The sequence below is a fragment of the Abramis brama genome (assembly GCF_963993115.1).
Source record: "Abramis brama genome assembly, chromosome: 20".
Lineage (NCBI taxonomy): Eukaryota > Metazoa > Chordata > Actinopteri > Cypriniformes > Leuciscidae > Abramis > Abramis brama.
The window spans coordinates 26,137,022-26,154,944 of NC_139982.1; the positions used below are offsets into that span (position 1 = coordinate 26,137,022).

A 17,923-nucleotide genomic window follows, 5' to 3' on the forward strand; every position below is an offset into this window, starting at 1 on the left:
GATGTCACGCCCGGGAGATTGTTCAGCATCTCTTCCACTTCCTCTATTAATTTCTGCAAAATTATTATTCATAAGAAAATTATATGAATAACAGTCTCAAATACAATTGCCACTCTTGCCAATTTATGAATAGATCACCTTGCAATTCAATTTTGATGTGGGATGTAGTTTTGTACAAAACAATTTCAATAAGGAGTCCTCAATGTCTAAGTGTGGTGATGTTATGAATTTAGGGAAGGCAAATTAATTGCAGGCCCTAATATTAATTTGATAATAATACTAGCCTGTTAATAATAATAATAATAATATTAGTAGAATCTGCATGACCAACTTGCACCCGTTGTGGTCATATAGATTTCTATTGAAATGACTTGATTTCGCACGTGAAAAGAGCAACTGCAAATGTGGCTGCACCTTAAGAAAAGAAATATATTATTATGAATGACCTTTGTCGCTGGGAGATCGCTGATGTCGAGCTTGAGGCTTCCAACTGAGGTTTTGCAGAGGATGACGGCCTCATCACTGGATTTGACCTGAGAGTAAAATGACAATGACTTCAATATGTTGCCAATCACGTTGTAAACTCAGACCTGAAACACAGAACAACTCGCTACCTTCTCCTTTGTTTTCTCTAGAAAGGTGATGGCTGTGTTTGGATCTGTTTAAAACAAGACATATGTTATTAATATTACAACATAGTAGCATTTTTGTTCACTCTCTATAGGCTTTGCGATGGAAGTCAGCAAACAACACAATGATAACTGGAAAATAATGATGTACCTGTCATGTGTTTTGCAACATGAAGGATGATTTCTACTAAGGACAATGGGTTGATTCTGTCAAGAAAAAAAAGATGAATTTATTTTTATTAAATTGCAATAAGCCGAGGTTCCAAAATGATCTACTGCTTTATTATTACCAACTGGAAAACTGGGGAAATCTCATCAGAAATGCTTCTTACCTGTGTTCAAAATCACTGAGGAAGTTTTCATAGAGCTGTGGGAAGCAAATGAGACTTATGAAAGGTTTCACCTCACATTTCTGAAGTGTGCAAATGCAGCTGAATTCTGATCTGATACCTGAATGAGTCCGTCCCCTTTGGCGAAATAGGGGTCCTGCACAAAGTCTGTCAGCTTCAGAGTCAACTGATGCCACAATCTGTCAAAGAGGCAGAAAACAAAGGGAAGATGACCTGATATTCAAATTACTCTCAACATGTGGATTTAATCCCTATCTATCTATCTATCTATCTATCTATCTATCTATCTATCTATCTATCTATCTATCCCCACCTAATTATCTATCTATCTATCTATCTATCTATCTATCCATCTATCCCTACCTAATTATCTATCCATCTATCTATCCATCTATCCCTACCTAATTATCTATCTATCTATCTGAAAGGCTGATATGTTCAGTCACTCAAGCAAGTCACTGATTTGATACCCATGATTTGCATCGTTTCAATGAATAAAGCATAGTTTTAGCAGTGTATTACATTAGGAAACGGTCTACTTTATAATTTTGTAAACCCTCAATACATCTTAAATAATATGAAACACTTAAAAACAACAAAAGTGGCATATAACAAATATCTCACTTCAGGAATGACTTGCTAGCCACAAGAACTCATTTTACAATAATTAACTAACAGTTACATTAACACATATAAAACCATTACGCAAACAAACGGCCAACACGGCCTTTAAAACACAATTCAAAGTGGACAAAGTAGATTATTATTATCCATTGTGCAAGTAATTTAAGTTGCCTTTAGCTTAGCATGCTAAATGACTCAGCTAGCTAAGATTCAGACATCATTCTTACTTTCTGTTGTAAAAATCCTCCAGTGAGTGCCACTCCGCGGCCATCTCGGCCGTCGGGCTCTTGCTCTGCTGTTGTTTGAGGTATCCGATGACATCTTTCATCTTGAACGTAGATCTTTGACTATTTGAGTGAGAAAAATTGAAGCTCTCGCTGCAGTCACGAATAAATCTGCACTACTAAAATAAATGGCCGCTGAGGTGAACAGAGCGCTACCGCCACCTAGAGCAGCGGAGGATACACAGAAGCGCAAACACAGCCCCTTCGAGGAGTGGGGAGTAGCGGGAGTCCGCAGACCTGGAGCCGGTAGAGGCAGTTTTACGCCCCTGTTGTTCCTTATGCGTCCAGTAGGGGGAGGCTGTGCAGCGACACGAATTGAGGTATGTTAAATAATCAATGCAACATTTATTATTTATAAACGATTAGCTAGATAGAGCCATGGTAGGTAGATATCAATTCATTTCTATATATCACTGGATGGGTCTCATTTATTTCGAGAGACAGTCAGGTTGACGGTTACGGTTGATGTTCTGTCTGGCTCAAACACAGTGTTGGTTTACTGTAGTCTTCTCTACTCACTTTCAAAATTAATTTTCTTTATTTTGTCTTTAGCTTGTCTTTAGCTTGCGTGAGATGGCCTCTTCTGGTAAGACCCTGCTTACTCCTTGCATTCTCCACATGGTTTCTGGGGCAACATTACAGTAGATATTGGAAATATGTGAATTTTTTTTTTTTTTTTTTTTTTACAGTCTATTGTGTGAACACGCACAAGACACATTTATAATAGATATATATGTATATATGTATGTAAATCTCTCTCTCTAAGTAAAGAGTTGAACTGCAGACTCACTCAAAATTTTTTGATTATTTCCAACGTCGTACATGATAAAACCCTTTTATTTTCCCATATATGGTTTGAATGTAGATTCTGTTTTGAGTTGTTTCTTATAAATGAGATGATCTAATTATCTGATGTATATGTTAATATACATTTTTTCTTAAAATAGCTTACTGATCTGGACTAAAATGTAGGGTATGTGCACTTAGTGTGGGTTTTATTATACTCTGTCTTTACCAAGTTCTCTTTAACTTGCATCTCATAAAGGTGTGCGTTTGCTTTAGGAAATTAAAATCTCTCTCTCTCTAAACTTGTATAAACCATAAACAACCATCTCTTTTTTTAACTGCATTCCAAACCAATAGCTTGTCTAGTAAATAAACGAATACAGAGACAAGACTGAATAAAGTCTTTGGCGCAAACGTCTTCCCCTTAAGAAAAAATAATATATAATAATATATATATGTATGTATATATATAATTTTATTATATATATATATATATATATATATATAATACAAATGTATACAAATCATATATATATATATATACCTTTATGTATAATATTATTATATTTATTGTGTATTAAGATTGTATATATATATATTTATAAATCATATAAATAGCAACAACAATAATATTAAAATATATAAATATAAAGTTTAATTATCAATAGTGTGTATAACATTTTTAAAACGAGACAATGACAAATTCAGCTCTTTTATTATCATCTCACAATAAATTTCTTAACACAACGTGATACAAATCATACAACATTCCCTTCAGTCTTTCATACACAACTACACAGGCCACCTTTACCACAAAGAACAAAAGAAAAGTTGATCATAGGAGGCTTTATATGCTCCTGTCCCGCATTAAAACCAAAAAGTTGAACCGTTTTTCCTCATAAAATATCATAAACTATATATGTATCATAACTTTAAAAATGCTCCTGCTCAGCTCAGCTCATCCTAAAACCAAATAAATAAATAAATAAATAAATATCAGTGCTCCATCACTGTCATCATCCATCCATCGACATTCTAAATGAAAAATAATATCTGTGCTCCTGTGATGTATAATAAGTTAGAGTTCCATTAAATTAATTCTGTTATATTAGTAAACTAGCACTGTGTAAACAAACCATGTTTTCACTGTCACTGTACAGAAAATATTACCTAAAGACAGGCCAACACAATAAACCTCAAATGAAATGAAATAACATTCACCATGTGTTTTCCTTAGGAGTAAAAACCAAGCATTTAAATCCTAAAGTGTCAAAAGATTCAATTCCATAATATAATTCATCAAAAACTTTAGTTTTTGATTCAAATTTGATAAGCAATCCTATCCGCCCTGTTAAAAGACTCGGATTAGTTTGTGTCGCTGTCGCTGTCAGAATTATTGGACTCTCCGAACTGTTGGCGGGCTAAAAAACGAAGCTCTTGTGGTTCCAACGAAGTCATTTTACCATCAGCTCCAATTTTCATTGGCTGGATCACCTGCTCCCTGAAAGAAAAGCACGTTTGCAGTTACTTAACAGCTGACGTCATACTATTTTAAAAACACGTTGAAAGTTTGGGGTTTTCTGACATCGCTTTATTACCTAGAGAGTTTGTCGAACATGTTGACCAGTTTCATGGCTTCGTATTCTTTCTGTTCTTCAGTCATTCCCTCCATAGGGTTGGGCTGCTCCTCCTCCACACGGCCAGTCACTGGATTGATACTGTACAACATAAAAAAAACAACAAAAAAAACACAAACATCTCTGATTTTTTTCTAACCGTTATGGCCATTCTGATATCTGACAGTGTTGTTCATGACATACTGAGGTTTTGCCTCTCTGTACTCCTCAGTATCGCTGTCCTCATCTTCAGAGTAATGCCCAGGGTCTCGACCACCTCTCATCAGTCCTCGAGCGGCCAGGAGCCCCGCCGCGTTACCGTAACCCGTGTACTTGATAAACCTGGAAACTGATTCACAGTGGATCAAATGGCTATTATTATTTCTATTCGACTTCAAAATAAATCCACTACAGTTCAAATACAGGTCAACATTTGAAGTGGATCAAAAAAGTTCATCAATGTGTTCCTAAGACAAGAACGAGTATTGTTCAAAATTCATGTATATAACATTTTTTATTCGATTCTCTCTTCAGCGATTCTGAATCGATTCTTTAACATTTTTGTAAATATAATTTAAATTCGATTCTCTCTTTAGCGATTCTGAATCGATTCTTGAAAACATCAGCAAATTTTTTTTTAAACTTGATTCTCTCTTCAGTGATTCTGAATCGATTCTGAAAACAGAAGCAAATATAAACTTTTTTATTTGATTCTCTCTTTAGCGATTCTGAATCGATTCTTGAATCGATTATTTCTCCCACCTCTATAGTTTATAAGAATTAAAGATTTTCTACATGAAAGGAATTATAAAATTCAGCTTGTGTTGCTAAAAATGTTTTTGCTCACATACACATAATATATATTTTAAGTATTATAGCAAAAAAAGTAATTTTAACAGTAATTTAAAAAACAATGAAAAAAATTCAATTAATGAAATAAAAATATATACTGTACCTATAACTTTGATGAATGGTTTTGATCCACTTTCAAATGTTGACTACTCTATATATCAGGATCAAAAGAACCAAGAGAACCGAACTACAAGTGTGAACACGCGCTTAGCGTACTTGTAATGATATTGTAGTATTTGACGTACCACTCTCCTTGCACAGTACAAACAGGAACTCAGCTGCGCAGTGCTTCACGTCCGTGTCTATGTGGGTCATTAGACGCACTATCTTGTTCCGTAAAGCGTTACCGACCTCAGGTCTGTTTTTGACATCTCGTAATGGGGGAAGCACCTGCGTAGACACATAAACACACTCCATCATGACCAAAATAATAAAAATAGGCCACATTTACTAAATTAGCGTTGTAAAAAAGCGCAGATGGGAGTGGAAAGTGATCTACTGATGATGTGCAAATTAGCCGGATTATTTCCATAATGACTGACGCAATCCACGAAGAGTAACGTAAATTGTTTAAGACGTTTTTTTGGGCCATTAAATAATGGCGAAAATACCAGTAAATTGACTAGCGAAACCTTAGTAAATCACCTTGCGTGATTCCTTTAAATACTCTCTGCGCATTCATTTTGGAAGGTTCTGGAAGGGAAACTCTTACAAATGCATATGGAATGAGTTCATATAACAACAATAACCCTGTCCACGCCTTTTCAGAGCAAATTTTTCACTGCGTGTCTTTAGTAAATCCTGACAGAGGTTTTTTTGATGCGGAAAGAGGGTTAGCGCTGGCGCAAGCTGTAAGTGAATCAATGGCACAATCTCACCTTCATTCGTAAAAACTTCCTGGTCTCTCTGTGGATGCGAGCGCTTTCCGTTAGTAGATTTAATGAGGGCAGCAGGGTTTCCTTCAGCTTGTTTCCCTGGAAATACAACATTAACAGGTGGAGGAGTTCAATTGTTTAACACTGGAGCTCCAGCTGTGTCCTGGTCTAGAAATCCCTCAAAGTGTTCCCATCGCACCCAGCACAAAAACAATAACAAACCAGCCAGCACAAACAGGTGTAGGAGAAATAACTTCAGCGCAGGCGTTTCACCTCAACCTAACCAGGTACGACAGCAAAATGCAAGTCAAGTAAAGTCTAATTTATTTGCATAATGCTTTTCACATTAGACACTGTTTAAAAGCAGCTTTACAGAAAATCATGGTGTTAAAGGGATACTCCACTTTTTTGGGAAATAGCCTCATTTTACAACTCCCCCAGAGTTAAACAGTTGAGTTTTACCATTTTCGAATCCATTCAGCCGAACTCCGGGTCTGGCGGTACCACTTTTAGCATAGCTTAGCATAGATCATTGAATCGGACAGGACCATTAGCATCTCTCTCAAAAAAATGACCAAAGAGTTTCGATATTTTTCCTATTTAAAACTTGACTCTTCTGTAGTTACATTGTGTATTAAGACCGACGGAAAATGTAAAGTTGCGATTTTCTAGGCTGATATGGCTAGGAACTATACTCTCATTCCTGCGTAATAATCAAGAAACTTTGCTGCCGTACCATGAGTCCAGCAGGCGTAATGATATGACGCAGCGCCTGAAAATAGTCCCCAGCTCAGTAACTTCCAACGTGACCGGGACTAAGTTTGTCTAACCTATTAGACCTATTTTAGGAAAAATATCGAAACTCTTTGGTCATTTTTTTGAGAGAGATGCTAATGGTCCGATTCAATGATCTATGCTAAGCTATGCTAAAAGTGGTACCGCCAGACCCGGAGTTCGGCTGAATGGATTCGAAAATGGTAAAAACTCAACTGTTTAACTCTGGGGGAGTTGTAAAACGAGCCTATTTCCAAAAAAGTGGAGTATCCCTTTAAATATCTTAATATCACACAATAGTTGCATTGAGCAGATTAGAGCTGGGCGAGAATACAGTTTAAATTTCGCGATAATACTAGCAATGAAGCTAGTTATTAAATGTAAATGTAATACATCAAAACTAAGTGGGATTTTGAACCAATGAGATTTCACTTTGGGCGGAGCTACCCACCAAATGACAAAGAAAATGTCTTTATGTGAGACAATGTTTACATTTGCAACAATCACTCAGATTAACATTGAAGAAATTGTGATTTATCACTTGATGTGTAATTTTTTTCTCGTCCGCTGATGAACAATAAAAAAAAGATGCTTTGAAAGATTAGCAGAAAACTTGTTCAGGTGCTCACCCGGCCGAGTCTTTTCTCCATGAACTCCAGCAGCACCATAACGGCGTCCATGTTGACGCCCATGTACTCGATAGAGCCCTGCTGGACTTTAGGCATCAGCAAAACGTCAAGACACGGAAGCGGCAGGTTCCCCAGCAGGTTCACCGTGTGGCTGTAATACAAATTCGCATCAGATTTAGTTTCCTTTTACAAATCGACTAATTAGTTGGGACTGAGGTCCCTGTGGATCTGCTCTAATTTGTTACCAGTCAGAGCACATGAGACACATGAGAATCTGTGCCAGTGTGTCAATGTGTCAAACAACTTTACTTGATTCAGTTGTGTTTTATTGCATTATTCAGAACAGGTATACTTGCTTCCATAAACCTTTCTGCATCTAGATCTTCTGCCCTGCTGTGTATGTGGTCCTGGACAATGTTATGGGGATACAATGTCCCAACAAAGATTGCAAAACCAGAAGTCTTTGACCTTGTGGAGAGATTTTTTGGTCCTCATGAGGAAATCATACAGAATGATGTTTTTGAGAATCTAATAATGCAGAAACTTTTCGGTGATGGTTGTGTTTTGGGGTAAGGTTAGGGGATAGAATATACAGTTTGTACGGTATAAAAATCATTATGTCTATGGAAAGTCCCCATAAAACATGGAAACCCAACATGTGTGTTTGTGTGTGTGCAAGGGCACCTGTGCATCTCTTCTGTGCGCTCCTCTCCCTCTGAAGTGCTCATGATGCAGTGTCTCAGTATGGCTCCCAGGTGTCTGTAAGTGGCTGCTTCTTCCTGCATATCACACACACACACACACGCACACGCACGCACACGCACACGCACACGCACACACAATGCAAGTCCCATGAAACCACATTAGATCTCCTTCACTAATTAAAAACTGTTATTTACACTGAGAGAGCAGATCTAATTGCTGCGGTTATGTAATGCTTATTCAGCAACTTGTGAGAATGAAATTTACATGCCTTTTTAAAGATTATGAGAAAATTTTAATATTAAAAATGACTTGTTTTCTTATATCAACATTAAGAGGCAAGCATCAAAAAATAACATTACATTAAATAACATGCACAATAATGCTTTTTAATTATTACACCAGTCTCAATAGGCAGATAATGGAAGCATCAACTTATTTTTCCAGCTCAATATGATATGCATCTTTGCTAGTCTAAATTTCTATTACACAGTAAAAAAATTTGATGACTGATTTCACTTGAAGCATTTGTTTGAGTTTGTGTGAAATGCACTTTTTTTTTAATTGACAAAGTATAGATTTATAAAATTGGCCATCAATATGATGTATTTTGAAACATTCTGTAATGTTTTTATATATATTTATATTTAATAGTATATTCCATTTTATTATTTTTTGTATTGTGTTGCATTATTTTTCATGAGAATATCCTGAAAATCCTGTTTTTAATTATTCCATTATTTTACTATAATACATTAGTAATAATTTTTACTGTATTGCCATAAAATGGGGAAAAATACATTGTTGTCTTTAAAGAATAAACTGTATGTATATTCTGTATATTATATTATACTGTGAATATACTGTGTGTATACTTTTTCTTTCTTTCTTTTAACTTTATGTCTGAACAAGTTCTTTGCAGGTTTCGTGAGATTCACCCATTGAAATTGGCCAAAGTTTCCATTGCTGCATATAATCAGGGCACAAAAATTTAGGAAACAGCAGCATTGTCACATTTTGACTACATAATGTTTCCTGTGGCAGCAAACACAGTCTCACCTCGTCTACCTTGCGGCGGTTGGAATCAAAGGTGACGTTAAAGAGGATCTTCAGGATCTCCATGGCTCGCTCGGTCTCCTGCCTCCCCAGCAGGGGCAGCTCTGAGCAGCCGTCGAATCCCGCGCGGGCCACCTCGTACATGTCGGGCCAGCAGAGGCCGAGCGTGGCATCCAGAGCCTCCGACAGCAGGCTAACACCCCGCAGCTCGCGTGCCAGCTGGGCTCTCACGTCCACGCGCAGGGCGGTGATCAAAAACGTGAGGCGCAGGTCGAAGAACCGCACCTCGTGGTTCCACTGCGGCTCGCGGCACTGCTTAAGCCTCTCGGCCAATCCCACGATCAGCTGGAGCTCCGCCCCCGCCTCCTGAGCCGCAGCGCTGTTGAACACGATGTTGCACAAGCACTTCAGGGCCTCCACGATCACCTCCAGGTCCGGGATCTCAGGCGTGACGCCCTCACCCTGCCCGAGGCCGGCGTGTCGGATCAGGATCTGCATGGCGTGGCGGGTGGCGAAGGGAGCCAAGCTCTTCTTGTCACGGGACAGGATGCGGATGGTTTCCAGGCAGGCCAGCTGACAGGACGGCTGGAGGTCTCTCTCCAGGAAGCCCAACACTAACTCACCCAGACGCTGAGAGACGAGAGAGAGAGAGAGAGAGAGAGAGAGAGAGAGAGAGAGAGAGAGAGAGAGAGAGAGAGAGAGAGAGAGAGAGAGAGAGAGAGAGAGAGAGAGAGAGAGAGAGAGAGAGAGAGAGAGAGAGAGAGAGAGAGAGAGAGAGAGAGAGAGAGAGAGAGAGAGAGAGAGAGAGAGAGAGAGAGAGATACTGTGGGTGAACAGCAGCAATTATCGACACCATCACCTTGCGGGCCAGCAGTTCTCAACTGGTTTTCCGTCAAAATTTTACACTGTACAGTCTCAAAATTGTTTAACCAAAGTTCTCACTACTTAAAAATGACTTTTTAAAAATTAAATATAAAGAGTAGGCCTAGAACAATATAAAAACTACAATATAAATTCAAGAAACTATTAAAAAATATAAAACACAATTTCTTTATTTGTGTCAATTTATTTATTTATTTGATCCAAAATTGTGCAGTGTTATTACAATTTAAAATATTTTAATGTATTTTGAGATGGTAAAGCTGAATTTGGATGGTTTCAGCATCATTACTCCAGTCTTCAGTGTCATACGATCCTACAGAAATCATTCTAATATGCTGATTTCTTATTATTATCAATGTTGAAAACAGTCCTGCTTGGCTGCTGAATTTTTTTTTTTTTTTTTTGTGTGAAAACTATGATACATTTTTTTCACGATTTTTTGATGAATAGAAAAAGTTCAAAAGAACAGCATTTATTTGAAATAGAAATCTTTTGTATTATTATAAATGTCTATACTGTTACTTTTGGTCAATTGAATGCATCATCGCTGAATAAAAGTATTAATTTATTTAAAAAAGAAAACTAAAAAAATCTCCCTGACAACACACGTTTGAACAGTAGTGTCTATATTTTATATTTAATTTTATTATAATTTACAATTTTAAAAGATACAAAAATCAAAAAAGTAAATTTACAATATATAAAAATATATTACATATATAAAAAAAATACACATTAAAATTACATACCTGCAACCCTATCAGAACAGACCTGTGACCCATTTTTGTCACACCCCACCAGTTGAGAAACACTGTTACAGACCATGTGAGAGAATCTCATGGGTGTCAATGTGGTTAAAAATTTTCAGTTTTGAATTCAGGCTTTGAAGCATATGTTTATTGCAAGAGTCCTGTTTATGCTAAAGTAGCAACATAACATTAATGATAATTTCCCCCCCCGCCCTTCCCGGGACAATAGAAGTCAAAACCCGGAAGACTAATTTGCCACTGGTTCCATCGAGATTTTCCAAGGGGTTTTATAATGGGGTTTTTCAATGTATGAGTAAAAATAAAATCTGTGGTAAACAAAACTTGACAATATGTTTTGCTCTACAACATAAATTACACACACCCATATTGAAAATGTTCTTATCTTATGTTCTTATTTTTTAAATAAACATTTTGATGTGTAATTTAAGTTGTAGAGCAAAACGTCCAAGTTTCGTCAACTTGTTTGCCACAGACCTTATTTACTCATACATTGAAAAACCCCATTATAAAAATCCATGGGAAAATCTCGAGGAAACCAACAGCGAATTAGTATTCTTCTGGGTTTTGACGTCATCCCTGCACCAATCTATTTACGTTCCTGAGAGGTATCATTTATTATTGTTATAGTGGACAGCTTGCTATAAATACATGGGTGGATGATTGACAACTCCTCAAATTCTCCCTGACTGTGCCTCACTGCCAAGACCTCCGACTGTCTCGCTGTAGAGTTTAGTTACCAAATTGGAGTCCAACTGTGACACGTCCTTACATAACCCAGTCAAGCAATGAACAAAACCAGATCTGATCATCTGTTTGAAACCTGTCTGTAACATCACACGCAGTGATAGCCAAATATAGTAGCATTATGGTGTTATAGTCTTTTTACAAATGGTTTGAAAAACACTAGTCTGTACATCTCATTGTGATTTACTGTAGCGGTGCTTTTTGTAAAGCGGTACATTGCTGCAGATGGGACTGTTGAAAACAATAATGACAGGAGTCAGCCTTTATGTCAGAGACCAGAGTCAAAAACAGCCATGAAGGGCACTGTATGCCAGTTCATATTAGAGACAAAAGCAAAAATGTGGCCAGCAAAATGCAGTTTGGGAACTAGACTAGAATAATGGTAACACTTCACAATAAGGATCCATTTGTTAACATTAATTAACAATGCATTAGTTAAACTAACAATGAAAACTTTTTTTTAATCTATCCCAAAAATTATGAATAATAATAATAATATATAAAACAATAAATATAGGCAAATACAAAAATTATTGATGTGAGGCACTTAAATAATCATAAAAATTGATTATTAATTACATTATGATATTAAGGCACTGAAACATTCTTTTAAAGCATTTCATAATCTTAGTTAATGTTCATTTCAACATTTAATAGTACATTATTAAAATCAAAAGTTGCATTTGTTAATATTATTTCATGGACTTGGACAGTTATATTTTAACTGTTATTATCACTGTATATTATAACTAATTTGTATACTAAATGCTTCTATACTAAATGTATTGCTCATCGTTAGTTAATGCATTAACAAACTTTAATTAAACCTTATTATAAAGTGTTACCAAAATAACAAATATAATGCAAACAGTAACAGTTTGATTAATATTATGAATTAGCTTAATTTTTAAATCTTTATTTTCCATGTTCATTGAAAGTCATGCTTTCCTCAAGTAATGCTATTTAGTTTTATTTCAGTTTTAGATACAGCTTTTATTTATTCCCAGTTAATAATTTACTTATTTCAGTTTATTGCCAAGGCAACATTTCTATTTTCATTTAGTTTGTTTTAACTAATATATATATATATATATATATATATATATATATATATATATATATATATATATATATATATATATATATATATATATTTCAGCTTTATTTCAATTAACATACGTTTTTAATAGTTTTAGTTAACAATAATAACCTTGCATTAACACACAAAAAAATTAAAAGTACTAATAGTCAAATCTGCACCAAAACAAAAACAAACAAAAAAAACTATTTTTAAAAGCTATCCTATTTTTGCATGAATATATGACCAACGTTTTATTGTGTGCATTAATAATTGATTTTATTCAGACCTGCGACATATTCGGGTTGTGACCCATCAGTTGAGAACCCCTGGTCCTGATATTAGCATTGGCCATTAAAAAACCCATATCGATCTACCATGGGCAGAAATAGGAAAATATCCCTGGTGTAAACAAATGAAGTGGGACAGCATACAGATAAAGATTTCATTTCTGAACCACACTGATTCCCATGAAACATTCTCCAACCATCTCAACACAGTGTCATGTTACAAAATCCCAAAGAGTATTTCTTTATATTTTTGGAATGTTCCCATCATGTCAAGTTATAAAACCTTCTTTGTTCAGTAGCCAATCAGGAATGAGAAATAGGCTTTGGGTTCTACGCTAATGCTATGCTACATCCAAAACATTTAGCTACGCATATACCTCGTTCAAATGTCCATCCTATCACAAAAGGCAAGCAAAAAAAAGTGCACATAAAGTAAAAGCAAGGACACATCTCAACAGCAGTGCTTTAAGACAAGATTCAGTTGGTGTCATCTGATATAAGCACAAAAGCTTCTTACATTTATTGCAAATCAATTGAAGACATTTGGCAATGCAATATTCATGAATACTTAAACGCCATGTTTTAATGTATCTAAAATGGCAAGACAAAGCATTAAGCAGCTTGTTCTTCAGGGTTGAATTGCTGACCGTTTGCATTATGATGTCGGGTAAGCCTTACCTCTCTGTCTTCCTCTTCCCCAGGGGTAAACAAAAAACACTGGGATTTCTAAAAGAGAGAGAGAGAAAAAAAAACATTATTCAGTGAAATACAAATACATTTATGCATGAATACAAAAGACGCTTTAAGTTGCAGCTAAAAAAAAACTTAGTTTGCCAACAAATTAAAGGGGTTGTATTAGAATTTTCATCTATTAATCAATTTTTTTGCTAATGTGTGAACAGCTTGTAACTAAGCCTGTTGACTGACTTTTTATGTGAAGGGTTTATGACTCGGGTCGTTTTTGCCGGGAAAATCAAAAGCATGTGACGTTTACGCAGGCTCCCGAGAACTACACTTGGTTCTAGACACATGAAACAAATGCTTATACAATGTTTAGGATAATGCTACTGTAATGTCAATGTGTCATCAAAGAAAATGGATTAATTCAAACTAGTCTCACATAGCAAGATCTATCTATAGTCTCAAATATACTTTATAATCAAACTATCATAATTTCAACCTCATCTGTCGACATGATGCTGGTGAATTGCAGAGCTGGTGCAAAATATCCATCAGAGGCTTTCTTACCGCTGCCATTTTTTTTTTGTGTGTGTTCATTTTGATATTGAGAGGAAAGCGCATCTTTGCAGAACTTTGCAATGAATATATAGAATTATTGAATCAAGTTCAGTACGCTACGTGTGTACGAGTAGTAAGTTGCTGGCTGCAGTTCACTTAACAGCCACAGGTGGCGCTAATAACAAGGGTTACTGCATATAACAAGGGTTACTGGTTACTGAAGGGAAACTAAATATCAAACCAAGTGGTCTATTTCATTTTTTTAATTAAAACATTCTTCTGATAGAACACCTGTGTGAACTTGTTTAACATACAGTGCATCAACAAAAAAAGTTTGTAGGCCTAGTTGGTTAAAATGAACTACAAGTTTGGTATGTTTAATGCAATGAAACATACATTTGTAAATCTGACCTAATGTGTAAAAAATGGCACATTTTTTGGGCAAACATACTGTATGTGTCATGCATCTAATTGCAGAGGCATACATTTTGTAATTACATGATAATATTAACTCATAACCTCTTAATATGTATCACTGTCACATCAGTTCTGTCCTAAATACGATTAGAGCGCTTATCTGCATGAACCTCTGTGATACCGGCTCACGAAGCATCAGGATCAGCCTAAGAAATCTATTTGTGTTACTTGAGTGTTAATCCAACCGACGTCACACAAAGTTTTTCAACTCGCATGACTTTTTAGGTAAGACTGATTGAAATGTACCTAACTAACACATTTCCTATACAGATCATTTGTTAAGAATTCAAAGGCCTCTTATGTGTCTTTTTGAATCCTTTTGTTATGATTTTAGGAACACGATCTAAAAAGAAAGACCAAATAAGGGTACATAACAGATTTAGTTAAAGCTGCAGTCCGTAGTTTTTCCTCTTTGTCGCCATCTCTGTTCGAAATCTGCAATTGCAGTTATTCGCGGAATTATCAACTTTACGTGGGTTGTGTCATTCGCAATCACAGATTCTACTTTTTGGAAGTATGACCAACATAAGTATTTTCACCGGAAAATGTCGTCTGAACAAGTAATTAACATCCACTTTTGTTTTGACCAACTAAGGGGGAAAAAGCATTGCAGTAAATCGCGCTGATTAACGATCGCTTATCATATCACGTCAAACCGTGCAAATTATACTTTGTTCTCAAATTGTTAATGTTAACAACATCAGCATTGCGTGACTACATTTAATGCCTTTCCGATATTTGTCCTTGTTTTCGCATGGGCCCGGTTGCAGTCTCTTTTTTTCTGTAGCCACTCCGAAGTCCGAAGTCTTTTGCATTTTACAATGGATGAATCTCTAGTTGTCAATGGTGATTGTCGTTTGAACCTTTCTGGATCCGCCGTCAAATTGATACGTTTAATTATATCAAGTGCTGTGAGAAAAGGCTATAAATCTCCACCTCCAACATCCTCACACGCAACATAGCCTACTAGCCGAGACCCCTTCTTTATGTGTACAGATGTGACGTAATGACGCTAAGACATGCTCGAATTTCCAGCGCAAATCCACCAGTACCACTGGAATTAAAAACATTATTACAAGTTTATCGTTTTGAATTGAGCTAAGGCAAGCTGATAGTTTTGAACACTGGCTGGTTATGTACTCGCTCAAAAAAGTTACGGACTGCAGCTTTAATAAATGGGAGTCAAATGGGTTAATTATGTTATACGTATAACAATTATGAGGATATATTGCAAGAAAGGAATGTTTTTGAGAGGGATCTTGGGAAGGTCTGCATCCCTGTTGACATTGGATGATGATATGAGTCTGACCACAACATTAGAGCCCATCAGCTTTTTTTGAGGCTGTTTTAATTGCTTTCCTAATGCCTGTCAGGACAACATGAACAAATCCATTTACTGACTCCATAAGGTACTTATTTTATTCTTTATTTGAATATGATATTTCTCTTTAATTATTTTAATATTCAATTCTATTCTCCAGATAAACATCTATAAAGATAAACGACACTCATGTTATTTCTGTTACTAGTGCAATTAGTACATCCCTACAAAACATAATGTATGATCTGACCATGGAAGCTCCTCGTCGATGGTGTTTTTCATGCAATATTTACACAACTGAGGATCTATTAATGTATCATCCAAATGTCACAGCGCAGCAAACTCTCTCTCTCTCTATATATATATTATAATTAGTATTGAACAAGAAACACTTTTCCTAGGCACAAAACAGACACTTCATTCTAGAACATAGAAATGCATCATCTTATAACAGTCCTGATTTACATGTATCTGATATGTACCTCTTTATTATAGGTCTGTAAAGCTGTCAGTGCGGCGTCCTGGTCGCCCGTTTCCATCTTCTCTATGATGGCATTTAAGTCCATTTTCATCGCTGTTCCACCTTTCAGCTTTCAGGAAGAGCCAAAAATCATGTAAACAAAATCAGCTTCAATCCTCCAGCTTTATCCCAGCGATCCAGAAGCTCCTGGATGATGCGATTAAAGGAAGATTGCGAAGATCACTGCAGGGAATCATGGGATTTGTAGTGAAGCCTTCCACACAGACAAGACCCGCATTGTTTGTTGTGGTTGGTGCGGCTGTGTGAACGACGTCTCAACGGTCCAATCACCGATTGCGTGTGAGAGCCACACCAGCCAATCATGTTGCAGGAGGCGGGACTTGTTGGTATACTTGCTGCTGAGGGTAATGGATTATGTAGTCCAGAAAGACAATTTAAAAATCGTCCAAAAGACCAAAACTATAAACAGGTAGATAACTAATTAAATAAATTTACATCGAGACTTAACCTTTTCATGCATGAATTATGACAACTTAAGTCAGGATTTTTCCATATGTGTTTTTATTGCTCTTTGGGCATGAAAAAGAAGATCTGGACTTTTATTTTATTTATTTTTTCAATATTTTCAATTTGTTATTTTGTCATTTTACTATTTGTTTATGTGATGCAGTGGCTGTATTTTTGAGCCCAAGACAAATTTCCCTCTGGGATAACCTTAGCCTTAACCTTAATCTTGGTTTGGAGAAAAAAAAAATCCACATACAACGGCTTTATGGCAGTGTATAGGATGATGCACTAGAGGTTGATGTGCAACTGTGCAATCAAAATCCATGCATATACGCAAGATATGGCTTTTTGAATAGCCGTCCACTGTATGGCGTCTATGAAAGGGTTAAAGACAACAGCTGCTAAACAGGGATTACCGGTACATTAAATATACTGTCAAAATGTTTTGAGATGTAAGTTGAAATATGTGATTTATGTGTTACATGACACAATGCAATAAAAAAAATAAAAAAAACGTTAGCCTACAGATGTTGAAACATTTCATGATTGACATTTCCCTGTTTCATTTGAATCCCATTTGCGTGTTTAACATGTTTTTATTTTTAATGCACTCGGGCTTATGTAACAACTTCTTATCTAGAGTGTTTTACCAAAGGGAAGTGTTTTGTTGAAATGATGGAAAATAAATCACAACAGCTAATCTTGTCTTTGTTTTCTGGAAACGCTTGAGTAAATTATCTATGCCGGAACAATTTTGAGGATAAATTTAGACACCTTAAAAAGCACCTTAACCTGCAAAACCTGATAGGACATATTAACATATTTAACACAAAAGAAAAATACATGGAAATGTGGAAAAGGGTTGCATTTACCATAAATTGAAAATGTATCCCCTGTGGATGGAGTTTCCTGATTGATTACAGTGTGTTTCTACACTGACCTCTAGTGGATGCAAAT

The 17,923-nt window shown here is 36.1% G+C and overlaps 2 protein-coding genes across 3 annotated transcripts in view; both read right to left on the bottom strand.

The window, feature by feature from the left end:
* psmd13 (proteasome 26S subunit, non-ATPase 13) overlaps nt 1-2,169 on the bottom strand; it is a 5,664-nt gene extending 3,495 nt beyond the window's left edge. Inside the window, exons 1-7 of the mRNA XM_084094189.1 lie at nt 1,831-2,169; nt 1,080-1,158; nt 962-996; nt 781-836; nt 615-658; nt 447-533; nt 1-53 (exon numbers count right to left, since the gene is read on the bottom strand). The exon at nt 1-53 is cut by the window's left edge and continues 119 nt beyond it. Of these exons, the coding sequence (XP_083950315.1) occupies nt 1-53; nt 447-533; nt 615-658; nt 781-836; nt 962-996; nt 1,080-1,158; nt 1,831-1,931 (455 nt within the window). The 5' untranslated portion in view covers nt 1,932-2,169. The remainder of the gene's footprint in view (nt 54-446; nt 534-614; nt 659-780; nt 837-961; nt 997-1,079; nt 1,159-1,830) is intronic.
* Nucleotides 2,170-3,371: 1,202 nt separating this feature from the next.
* Nucleotides 3,372-16,744, bottom strand: ric8a (RIC8 guanine nucleotide exchange factor A). Of its 2 annotated transcripts, XM_084094310.1 has the most exons (11): nt 16,461-16,674; nt 13,620-13,667; nt 13,319-13,336; nt 9,181-9,807; nt 8,104-8,198; nt 7,420-7,570; nt 6,020-6,115; nt 5,387-5,531; nt 4,494-4,638; nt 4,272-4,391; nt 3,372-4,174 (listed from the first exon to the last, which is right to left on the bottom strand). In XM_084094310.1, exons 1-11 carry the CDS (start codon nt 16,548-16,550, stop codon nt 4,039-4,041), a joined length of 1,671 nt encoding a protein of 556 aa, XP_083950436.1. In that variant the 5' UTR covers nt 16,551-16,674; the 3' UTR covers nt 3,372-4,038. The 2 variants fall into 2 exon arrangements, with proteins under 2 accessions (XP_083950436.1, XP_083950437.1); XM_084094311.1 differs by lacking the exon at nt 13,319-13,336 and having other exon boundaries at nt 16,461-16,744.
* Nucleotides 16,745-17,923: the final 1,179 nt, after the last annotated feature.